Below are 12690 nucleotides of genomic sequence, written 5' to 3'. Positions count from 1 at the left end.
TATTGAAGGGGAAGAAGTGTCATTACTAACATCTCAAAATGTAGATGATGTCTAGAAATACGAAATCACTGGTGTAAATATCTTTAGGCAGAGCAAGGGTACAATGGGTTCCATCCTGTGGCTAAAGGAAACTTAACCCACCAAACCTCAGGTGGAATGTACCATGTGAGGATGGTGACATGCTCTGGGCTACTCAGGGAGGGCTGCCCCTTGGAAATCTCCACTCCCAAGCTGAGTGGGGAACAGGCCCAAGTGGCATGCTGTGCCATCGAGTGCACTGACATCACCCTCTATGGAGTTCTTCCACCACTTTCTGGAAGTCATCATTCTGATTATCTTTGCCATTCTTGCTTCCAAGATCGCACTTTTAATGGTGGGGAAGAAGAACTTGGGATGAGGTCTTCATTCCCTGCAACAGTTCCAGCCCATACAGAGACAGCCTTACTGTCAAGGTAAGTGTGTCAAGCTTCTTATCGTGGTCTGGCTAGCTCCCAACCTCATTTTCTACTGGTCCCCTCTTGCTCACTGCACTCCAGTGTAATGGCCTCCTTCCTGTAATTCAAAGCCATGAAAGATCTTCCAGTGTCTTAGGGCCTTTGTACCCACTGTTCCCACCACATGGTATGCTCTTCACCTGATTCAAGTCTCTGCTTGAGAGAAGACTTCCTGAACGCAAGAGCATCTCCCCCATCCTTACCACTTGTTACTCTGCTTATTTCCTTCATAGTACTTACCACTACTTGACATTACCTTATATCCCTTTCATTATATGAAAGAGACTTCAACGGTGTTTGTAATGCTTAAGATCTGAAGCAAATATGACAAAATGTTACTTTTGTGGTCGATCCACGTAGTCTTATAATATTACTTATAATTCTTATTACTCTTTTGTGTGTTTACATGTATTTTCCAAATACTTACACAGCAAAGAGCACAAAACAAGTGTATGAAAACATTTTCTAAAGTGCACTCACAGAACGTGGATTCCTTAGATGATGAAATGTTTGGAAAATGCCGAGCTAAATAAATTAATTCTATTTGCTATAGGACTTCTGAGTCTTTAATAAACTATTGTTCATGTGATGTTCTAAAAGGAAACTATACTAAACAGTGTTTTCTAAATTAATTTGATCCTAGGAACTTTTTTCCAAGGAGCATCTAATGGATGATTAATCCATGGAACAGACCTTGGTCAACAAATATTATAGGGTGGGGGCTTTTTCGGTCTTGTTCAGCATTATACCCCTAGTAACCAGAAATCACCTGAGAGGTAGTACTGGTTCTTCAGTACTGTTATTTCAGCCTCCGCTGAGGGGCTAGATTACAGGACTTTTCCAGATCTCTTCTGAAGTATACTTTAATACTGAGGACCGTTGTGTGAGAGTTCTGCAGGACAGCAAAAAAGACCGTGAGCCAGGTCTGACAGGAAGCCGCTGAAATCCAGATCTAAACCAGCTTGCGGGCAGTTAAAATCACTTGTCCTGTGCTTCCCTCTCCCCTAAGCTCCCTGATGCTCCAGCTTCTATATGAGAAACAGATCCATAAACTCAGGACTGAGATTGGGCTTCTAGAACCAAAGGAAGGCTGTCAGAGGGATGCCAACCAGCTGGTTTGGCGCACCAGACCACTGGATGTTACTGTGCTCCTTGGAAAGGTGCCTGGAGCGCGTCTCCACCGACAGCCACCCACGTCAGGCCCTCTGAGAGAACACGGAGTTGGGGTGAGGCATCTGTCAGCGCTGCAAGCTCCTGAGGTGTGGACCTAACAAACAGACCACAGCGTGACCTGTGCTGGCGAAGAAGAGAATCCTCAGGTGTAGCGCTGTGGGGAACGTGAGCTTGCCTTTGTCCTCATACCCTACGTGGTCCTTTGTGCAACGGTCGGGGGCATCTTGTCCTGAAGCTTGCATTAGAATTAGAAGGTGCAGCGATGGATCCACCTGCCTAACTCCCTGTGGAGGTTGGGACGGGGAGGAGGACACGGGAGGTGCGGACACACAGCCTTCAGAGCGCTACACTTCTGGCACCAGCTCCACAGTTCTCCAGTGGCCAACTCTCTTCGTGCCTGGAGGCAGCTCTTCTGAGCACCGACTGCAGCAGTCTTACCTTCTGCCCGTGTGTTTTAGGTTACAGTATGACCAGGTTCAGGGCCTCCTGGGGAGGTGAGGCATTGGGAGGCTGCACAGGGCCCCACTGTTGAGGAGCACTCTGCTAATACACAATTGCATTTTATGTGCGTGCCGGTTTATGCTATTAACCTTGAAATTTATTATCAGGTTTCACTGTGCCTCTGATAAGTCTTCAGCCTAATTATTGTAATTGTTGTAATTATTGAGTGCTTATTACGTTCCAGGAACTGCACTAAATGTTTTACATGTTTTGCTTAATCCTCACTATGATCCAGTGGGATACATATTATTAATTTCATCTTACAGACAAGAAAAACAAGATCAAAGAGGTTAAATGACTTGCTCAAGCTCATCTAGTAAGCAGTGAAGTTGGGATTTAAGGCCAAGTGCCTTCCCACTATGCTTGCTTTCCTTCGCACTGCAGGGCCCTCCACACCTTACCTTCCAGAGGCCCAGAGAGCAGAAGCGCTGTGCCTGGGTGCAGGCAGCGCCCGGCTTGGGGGGCCTGTTCTCTGAGCTCAGATGGCAAGAAGAAATTCTTTCAGGGTTAGTGGGAGGGATACGGGCAAGGGAGAGGAGTGTCCAACAAGGAGGGTCACCAGGAAATTCTTTTCTGTGGCCTGAAGCCTACCCTGATGTGCCGGGAGCCACGTCCATCAGTGAGGAGTCTAGGAACTGGCCCTTGATTTGACTGGACATGAGTTCAGGGTTCCGAGTCCCGGCCTTGCCAAATGTGGAGCCACCATCTGTTCGTTAAGTAATCCTTCCAGAAGTCTTGCCCCTCCCCCCACCTGACCCATCAGCACCTGCATCTCATTTGCATGTAGGACCCATCTCCTCTTTACCCTCCCATCCCTGCCATTACCCTTATATAAGCACTTTCAAAAAGCCTGAAGCAACAGGGTCAAACTCCCTGGCATCAGAAGATGGATTCTAATTTGCTGGATTCTGAATCCATAGTCAATGTAGGGGAGTCCTGACTGAGTACTTTAATATGTCTGGCGGTCAAGTTTGGCTTCCCTCTCAACTGTGTCAGGTCGGATTACTATAGTCAGTCCCTTCTCCCATGACACTGCAGTGGCCTTGCCTTTTTCTGACTGAACCTTGACTGATACAATGGCTAGAGAAACAGAGCAAGTAGAACTAGTAGTTAGTTATATGCCATGGCTCTGACCCCTGGCTTGGATTTGAGCCTGCACTCAGGTCCTGATCAGTTGTTTGACCTTGGACAAATTAGTCTCTGCAAGCTTCAATTTCCTGTTCTGTAAAATGGGGTTAAGACTACTGTGTGTGTTTTACAGGTGCAGATGAAAGCATGTCGTATCACATGAGACAATGTGCACTCTGAGCAGCCCTAAGTGTGTTAACTTTCTGGGTTGGAGCTAAGTTGGATAACTGGCCTAACAGAAGGATAAAAATTAGTGGGGAGTTCAAATACAAGAATGAGATCATTCAGTAAAAAGCAGATACATATTTGGCTAAGAAGGGCAGTAAGCCGTGAGGGAAGAAGTTCGTCAATTTTTCTAGTAGTGTTACCATGTGTAATTGAGAAGTGTCTGAGAATGGACAGACCCTGTAACTAACTCAAATGGCCTCCCTTTGTGCCAGTCTAGCCCAGGATATGAAGATAACTGGTATATATTAGGAGTTTTAAGAGGATGAGGAAGGTGGTGGGTAAAGAGGTTTAATACTCGAGGTGAGTGTAAGAAAATGTTCTCAAGACCTCGGAAAGAAGAAAAGCCCCGAGTCTCAGCTGGGGTCACTTACCTGGAATGGTATCTCTGGGGCCAAGGAGTGCCAATCGTGCCCGGAGTTATTTGCATCATGCTGGCATCTGGTTGGTTCTCCCCAAATTTGGTTAAATGCCAAGAGTGAGGTCGGCCGGCAGGGTCACTGCGCCTGGGGAGTTACAGGAGAGGGACCTCTCAACATCAGGAGCATTCTCAGCTGAGTTTCTTTACTCATGGGATTTACAGATTTAAAAACAGACACTGCTGTATCCTCAGAGATCAAAAATAAGTAAATACTGGAAAGTAGATCTTACTGCTTATTTCTCTTATTAACCATTGCTACTCTCTGCTTTATTAATATTTTTATTTTCATTTTGACATAATTTCAGGCTTACATAAAAATGTTGCAAACTTAGTATAAAGAATTCCTACATGAACCCTAGTGCACTGTTGGTGTGAGTGCAAATTGGTATAGTCACTATGGAAAACAGTATGGAGGTTCCTTTAAAAAATTAAAAACAGAACTACCATATGATCCAGCAACCCCACTTCTGGGTATATATCCAAAGAAATTTAAATCAGGATCTCATAGATATATATCTGCACTCCCATGTTCACTGCAGCATTACTCACAAGAGCCAAGATAAGGAAACAGCCTAAATGTCTACCAACTGATGAATGGACAAAGAAGATGTGGTATGTACACACACACACACACACGCACAGTGGAATATTATTCAGGCACAAGGAAGGAGATCCTGCTGTTTGCAACAACTTGGATGGACCCTGAAGACATAATGCTAAGTGAAATAGGCAGACAGGGAAAGATAAATATATGATCTCACTTCTATGTGGAATCTAAAAAAGACAAACTCAGAATAACAGACTAGAGTGTTGGTAACCAGGGGCTGGGGAGTTGGAGATTTGGTCAAACAGTATAAACTTCAAGTTATAAGATTTACAAGACTGGGGATCTAGTGTACAGGATGGTGATTATAACTAATAATACTATATTATATACTTGAGTGTTGCTAAGAGAGTAGGTCTTAAACGTTCTCACCACAAAAAAGAAATTTTAACTATGTGACAGGATGGAGGTGGTAGCTAATGCTATGGAGGGAATCATTTTGCAATTTATAAATGTAACAAATCTATACATTGTACACCTTAAACTTACACAATGTTCTTTTGCAATTATATCCCAATAAAACTGGAAAAAAAATTCCCACATATCCTTCACCTAGATTCCCTACATGGTAACATTTCATGCCAGAGTTGCCTCTGTTTATCCATGTATAAAAATGTGAGCAGTAATTCCTTCCCACATCCCAAGAGACTGTGTGTGGATATATGGTAAAAAAGCTTTCTGGGGATTTTGAAGTCCTCTGTCATATCCCGATGCTGGATAAATTACATTCTTTTAATTTCTTGGTAAGAACTACATAAAAATTAGCAGCTACCTCAGTGTTAGCACTGCTCTCAGTTACGTGGTATAAACAAACAGCAAGATGCTCTCAAAAATCATTTTTCATTTTGCAAGTCAATGACTTCAACTTTTAAATATCCTGCCCTTATAACACAAAGTGTTTACAAAGCCAAAGGGAAAAAGTGGGTGTCCTTCAACTGCAATACTGAAGAATAAATTTGGTAAGAAGAATTACACTACTATAGAAGGTCTGAGTCAGGAGAGAGTGAATGTGCCTTTTTCTGGGAAAAAAGTGAGGTGAGCTGTCAGGAATTTCATACTGAAAACTTCTGAACTCTCCGACTGTAGAGGAATTTTTCTACAGTTTAGAAACATGAGTATGGGATCCAGGAATCCACTTTGATACACTGATGATAAAGCTGTAAGTACACCCACCTATTTCTTTTCTAGGAAAAAATATATTAGCTTATGTTATATAAATGAAAATTCATTCCCCTGATACCAGTAAAATTTCGAGTGTTAAGTATATCAGAATAAGACTAGCCCAGGTGTCAGACATGGGTTCTCACCCTGACTTTATTAACTTACTATACGACCCTGTATAAATTACTTCTCCTCCATAAGCCTTTGTTCATGTAAAAGATAAAGACATTACTCAAAGAGGTGTATTAACCTCATTTTAATCTGAAGCAACTTTAAAAATCTGTAAGAGAGTATGGAGGACTTGCCAAGAGAGAGAATCATTCCCCCAAAATACATATATTTTTTCTGAAGAGAGGTTGGGGTGATAGGAAAATGATCTTGTGCAAAGCAAGGGATACAGACACACAAGATTTTTAGCTGTCAGTGTTTGTTGAAATGAAGGAACCTATAGTCAGACTATTATCTGTGTTGCTACAGAGGCCAAGGAAAGTGAGAAAAGCTGAAATATCTCGATAAAATGCTGGGGATAGAAATAAGCTGAAATGTGGCTAAAGGTTATCAGCTCTGCTATCAGACAAACCTGGATTCTAATCCTGATACCTAAAATCCAAAAGCTAAAAACCGGTGGTGACTTTCTTAACCATTCTGAGCTTCCTCATCTGAAAAAGGCAGATTATCACAGAACCTATAAATAGGGTTTTTGTAAGATAAAAAATGAGCTAATACACCCGGCACATAGTAGAGCTCAATAAATGTTAAGTATGATTATCTTCAGTCATTCATTATTAAAGAATTGGTGAAAACTAGAGGATAGGGAGACAAGCCCGCCAGAGAGATCTACAATGCAGGACAGGAAAGGGGAAAGAGAAGCCAGAAGTGAATGGTGGAGGTGAGCAGAATGGGCAGGAACTATTGATGGTGATGAGTCACCCACTTCTGAACTCCCTAATAAAGTACCCAGAGTAGATAATTACAGCAGAGGGTTACTGTGCTCGCAGCCTGAAGGACCCTGGCCACAGTGGTAAGGCAGGGAGCTGCAGGACGATGGCCGTGACACCTCTAGTCAGGGAGGTAGACACAGGCCAGGAGGGACTAGACCTTGCCTACCTGGAAGCCAGGAAAGAAAGCAAGTAGTAACACAGCCTTGGCCTAAAGAGATCAAGTAGGGTGCAAACACAAGAGACCAACAGTGGAAGGCAAAACATTACAATTTGTCTGGCTCCTTGCCCCTACTTCTCTAATCCCCATAACAGGTCCCAGGTAACACATGCCTCTGGGTTTGGGACTGCCCCAAAGTTGAACCTCTCCTCGTCTCAGAAGGCCACCAGGGAGCCCCAGGGTAATGGCTGTCTTCACAGTCTGGCATTTTTGCCACTAGCCTCACTCTGACCTTGAACATGCAGCCCCCCAGAAACTAGGTTCTTCACCTAGTTCCTTGAAGCCAGGCTACCTCCCTTGAACCCCAGTTCCTCACTGACTTAGATTCCTGCTTTATCTTCCAGTTCCATCCAGTGATTAGAAATCCTTCCTGGTGCCCTGAGCCCCTCAGAGGCTGGCCCAAATCATGCAGCCCTAAGTCCCATAGCCAGGATTCAAACCCAATTACCTAGGACTTCAGATACTCAATAAATGCGGCTGAATAACCATACAGCACTTAATGAAAAAATATAAAATGTCTTTTGCATGAGGCACCCGGAGACACTTCATATGGGTCCAAATGATCCAAATGGGTCCAAAATACATAAGGAGAAAGAAAAACTGTCATCTTCCCATCTCGTGTTCTGGTTACCTCAGTGGGAGGAGTTGGCAGGACCCCTCTCAGAGTAAGACGCTAGCGAGCCCTGTGACTAGGGACGGGCTTCGAGAAGCCAATGGGTGTAGCTGAAGAGCGAACTTGTCCTGACACCTGAGTGTGGTAATGCTGGGGATGACTCTTTGGCAGCTTCATCCACCAACCACATCTGACCATGCCTACAAAGACTGGGTGCTGACAAGTCTTTCCAACCCAAGAGAAATGGACAGGCCCTGATAAATTCCACAGGTGCCACAGAAAGATCCCTCTTCTAGTCAAGGAGATGAGGTGTGAGCTACTGTTACTGACAATTTCAAGGGTTCCAGAGAAGCCCTCTAGACTGATATCTCCCAGGAAAGAAGAGGGGAGGTGCCCTAAGCACAATATAGCTACCCAGACTTCCTATATCAGTTGGTACACCACCTTCATGAAGGATCAGACATCTTGCTGGAAGTTTTGAATCAGACTCCCAAGTGTACAAGAGGCTCTCCATAGAACAATGAAGACAGATGGAGCTGTTTTAAGGGAGGAAAATTTTTCTTTGTGCTTTGAAGACAAGAGCAAAGCTTTTTAAAAAATGTAACCTATCCAGACGTTTCCTTGGTTTCTTTCCCATTCGTTCAGGGGACATCCAAGGAGACTTTCTATATCCCAGCCACTATGCTGGCACTGGGGATACAAAGAACAACAAAGTATCATGAGACCCAAATAATTCACAATATAGAGGAGGACAGCCAAGTTAACTGCGATGAGATGGGTTCCATAATAGAGACCCGTACAAGATGCCTGGCGAACACAGAGGAGGGACTCACTAACACTGCAGGGTGAGGTCAAGAAAGCTTCACTTTTACCTACATCATGAAAGATTTCCTAGATGGAAGAGGATGGGAAAAGGAAGGGAAGGCCATCCGGCTAGAAGAAATAGCACAACAAATGCATGGAAATGTGCAAGCAAATGGTAAAACAACTCAGAGAAGCTGGGAAGGAGATGATGAGTAAGGGAAGAGCAGTAGATAAAGGTGAAGAGGTGGGAAGGGCTAGATCTTAACAGACCTCACTAAAAGGTTTGGACAGTATCCTATGGATTTAGAAACCACCAAATAACCTTAGCCAGGGAAGGGCATGTTCAAATACAGGTATCAGTAAGAAATCGCCAATAACAAGGAGAATAAATTTGAGACAAGATTGGAGGCTATTCTATTGTCCAGGGTCTGAGGGCCTGGCACTAAGGTGGTGGGCAGTGAACTTAAAGAGAATGCCCAGCCAGCAACTACTTGGATGTAGGTGGTGTGGAAGGGAGGATAGCCAAGGAGGAAGGATGGTGTTTATGTTTCTAGCTTGAGCTAGAATGATAATAAAATTAACTTGTATCAAGAACATTAGATGGAAGGGGTGGGAATAGAGAGAGGGAGGAGGGAACCTGAGTGGGGAAGTGGTTGGCTCGCTCTGGGGCATGCAAATATGAGGAGCCTATGGAGTTTTCCCACGGAGGAATATGGCAGGCAGGAAGGTCTAGAGGACTGAAGCCTGGGCTGCATTTAGATATGAGGATTCATAAAGACACATGGCCTTTGAGAAAAGGCAAGTTGCTTGGGGAGAATGCATAGGGAGGCAAAGGAAGGAGTTAAAGGATGGATCTTTGAGAACCATTACGAATTAGGGGAGAGGAAGCCAAGGGAGAAGCCCAAGAAAAAGCTTCTAGAGAAATAGAAAAACTAGGGAGAGTACAGGAGTTTCACAGGTTCCTAGTGGAGAGAATAAGGAGGAGGAACTACCAGCCATTCCAACTGCTACCAAGAAGGCAGTCTGATGAGGGTGGATGCATGTGCAGTGGATTTGACAACTAGTAAGTCTTTGCTGTGGAACTGCAGGGGGGCAGACGCCTGACTAGGGTGGAGTAAGAGGGGAATGAGAGAGAAAACGGAAACAGCAAGGGCAGATCATTCTTTTAAACACTTGGCTCTAAAGGAGAGAAAGAGGGTGGTAGCTAGAAATCTAGAGGTGATCAAGGAGGGAATGATTTTGTTCTTGCTGTTTTGTTTTAAACAAGAAGTACGAGCAAGTGTATGTGAGAGAGGGAGCTCCAGGATACAGGACAAAAAGGATGACATTCCTCAAGACTCATGAGGACATAGGAAGGGATGGCATTCTAGAGCGCATGTGGGGAGTACAGCCTTATTTATGTAGGAGTAAAGCCACATCCACTGAAATAAGAAAGGAGGAGGTAAGATGTTGATGCTCCTAAGTATGAAAGACAGCGGGGTAGAGGAAGATCAGAGAGACTTTGCACCCAGTGTCCTCTATTCTCATGATGATGCCAGAGGAGGGAAAATTGAGGGGGTTGAATGTGGTGGGTTGGGGCTCAAGGGCACAACAGTGAATACTAGAAGAGTTGAAACTTGACAAGAGATATTTCAAAGAATTAGTGACTAAGATAGGGTCCTGCCCTTAAGGAGCTTACATCCATGTAGCCAGACCAAATGAGGCAGTTCCTACAGTAAATAATAAATCACAAAGAAATAATTCCTACAGTAAAGATAAAACAAATGTCCAAGACTTGCAATGCCAAGATCGGAAACCCAACTTGGGGAGCTTTTTTCTCTGGAGCTTGGAGAAGTAACTACCTGCCCTGGGGTGGGGTGTCAGATCTCCTCACAGACCTAAAACATTAAGAACAGAGAGATCTTGAAACAATCAAAAGGTCCTAAAAGACAAAAACAAAAACATGTATGTTGGAAGAAGGCTTCAGAGATAAGTCTTTTCTTTATAAGATTCTTCCACATGGACAGTTAAGTGATGAAATGAGGGAAAAGAACAATGAAAAAGAGGACCGAAATCTAGCCCACCAACTCTCATGCCTTGCTAGGGGGAATATATATACATCAGCACAACCTGAAGAAAGAACAGTTTGGCAACATCTAGGAAAAAATGTTTTAAATAACATATCTATCAAAAGATTGAAAAACAAGCTAAATGCTCATCAGTAGCAGACTCGTTAAATCACTGCAATACATCCATAGAATAGAATACTTTTGTGGCCATTGAAAGAACGGAGTAGCTCTGTTCATATTGGCATGTGAAGATCTCCAAAATATATGGTTAGATGATGACAGTAAGGTGTGGCACTGTGAGTACAGCATGCTGCAGTACGGAAGGGGCAAATATATGTAACTCCCTCTATGTTTATTAGTGTAGAGAACATTCCGGAGTGATGCTTGTGAAACTAGAAACAATGACTGCCTCTGGGGAGGAAAATTTATTTTTCACTGTATATTCTTTTTTCTGTAACTTTTGAATTGTGTACCATGCACACGTATTACCTATTAAAAGGTACAGTATTTCAAAAATAGCCTCTCGTTTTACAAATATATCACATTGTATCTTGAGATAACCAAAAAAGTCAAACAGCTGTTGGCTGACTTTTTCAATGATGCAAATAATTTAATAAACATTCCTAAAGAGCACGGCATGCTTTCATATTTGGGGATCACTTTGATCTTTTAAGAAGATAAGGAAATACTTTCCTAAAGGGCATTACAGCATGAGCATATCAAAAAGAGTCAGAAGACTCTTTTACTTTTAAAATTTGAGCAAACCAAGTTTTGTGTGTGGGCATAATTCAAACAAAGCTCTTTTGTTGCATTCCTGACCACAAACAAGGAAGCTCAACTGCGTGGGATGGGTAGGCTGATGGAACTGGAGCTAACAAGTGACATGATGTCCTTCTTAGATGATTGTGCCCTAACACTGATTCAGGAATGCAGAGCATATTTCTGAGAAATCTATAATCAAGTTCAGGTATTGCAAGCTGTATTCACTGATCACCTACTATGTGCCTTCGACCTTGATGAATTCTAGTTGGGAGTTCTGAGAGGTCTCAGGTGGCCACAGGAGTTTATAATCTTGTTGGGGAGCCTTAGATGCAAGAAAAAGTATTAAACAGAATCATTATTCATAGATTCAAAAAATATTTCAGTGCCTGCTGAGTGCCAAGCCCATTGTAGACACTTGGTGTGTGTTTTCTCACTCTTTGTACTGTCTTTATGGTACAGGGCAATTAATGAGAGAATGAAGTAAATAAGAAAAACTAAGCAACTTGGGACACCTGGGTGGCTCAGTTGGTTAAGTGTCTGCCTTTGGCTTAGATCATGATCCCAGGATCCTGGGATGGAGTCCCGCATCGGGCTCCCTGCTCAGCAGGGAGTCTGCTTCTCCCCCTCTGCCTGCCTCTCTACCTACTTGTGCTCTCTCTGTGTCAAATAAATAAATAAAATCTTAAAAAAAAAACAAAAACAAAAAACTAAGCAACCTGTCCACAGTCACAAGGGTGGTGAGGGGCAGAGCTGATATTAAACTCACACATTTGTCCCCAGAGCCTGCGCTCTTAACATCTAAGCAAAAAGGTCTGCTGGGCAGAGTAGAGAGACAGACAATAAGCAAATATACAGGATATTTTCATACAGTTCTAAGAGTTCCGAAGGCAATAAAACTGGGTACTGTGAGAGTGTGACTGAGGGTGTCTGCTTTTGGATCAGGAACAGCCTCTTTGAGAATGACATTTGAACCAAGATCTAAATGAGAGTCAACTATGCAAGAGAGGGGGGCAGAATATTTAGCATGGATGTGTGACCGGAGTGAAGAGCAGATGGCAGGAGAAGTCATCAGATCATACTGGGCCATGTGGATCTAAAGGGATTTGGGATATAAGCATCAAACAACTCACATGCTGCTCACGGTCAAGAATAGGGTCTGAAGTTGGCCAAAAGGCCTAGAGGTAGAGCGGGACTTCAGATGACCTCGAAGGATTGGTATGCTTAGTGGGATAAATGGAGAAGGTGAGAGCCTTAACTCGGAACATAAAAAATTCTAAGAGCTAGAGTTCATTTTTTCGTTGATGCTGTGCTTTGACAAGCTGTTATGACTGACACTTTGTGTCGACTCTTCTGGGCGCACCAACATGCTAAAACCATGCCAGTTATCACCTGGACATGAGTTGAATATGTAAGAATACAAAGGAGACTACCAGCACTACCAAATAAAACATCCCATTTTCTAATCTACTCACTAACCTACCTACCTGCCCATCCATCGTCTGTTTAGTGCACGGTAAGCTTTAACAGATGACCAAGTCCAACTTAACAAGGTTCTGGTCTTAAACCACCCCCCCAAAAAAAACCCCAATATATCAATA

The 12690-nt window shown here is 43.3% G+C and overlaps 1 protein-coding gene across 5 annotated transcripts in view; it reads right to left on the bottom strand.

Moving 5' to 3' along the window:
• Nucleotides 1-12690, bottom strand: part of SHROOM3 (shroom family member 3) — a 295746-nt gene that overhangs the window by 36551 nt on the left and 246505 nt on the right. For all 5 annotated transcript variants that reach the window (XM_032400576.1, XM_032400578.1, XM_032400577.1 and 2 more), the window contains one exon: nt 3896-4027. In XM_032400576.1, coding sequence (XP_032256467.1) covers nt 3896-4027 — 132 coding nt within the window. The remainder of the gene's footprint in view (nt 1-3895; nt 4028-12690) is intronic.

This window comes from Phoca vitulina, unplaced genomic scaffold, assembly GCF_004348235.1.
Source record: "Phoca vitulina isolate PV1807 unplaced genomic scaffold, GSC_HSeal_1.0 scaffold3, whole genome shotgun sequence".
Taxonomy (NCBI): Eukaryota; Metazoa; Chordata; class Mammalia; order Carnivora; family Phocidae; genus Phoca; species Phoca vitulina.
This window is presented reverse-complemented; position numbering and strand designations above follow the sequence as displayed.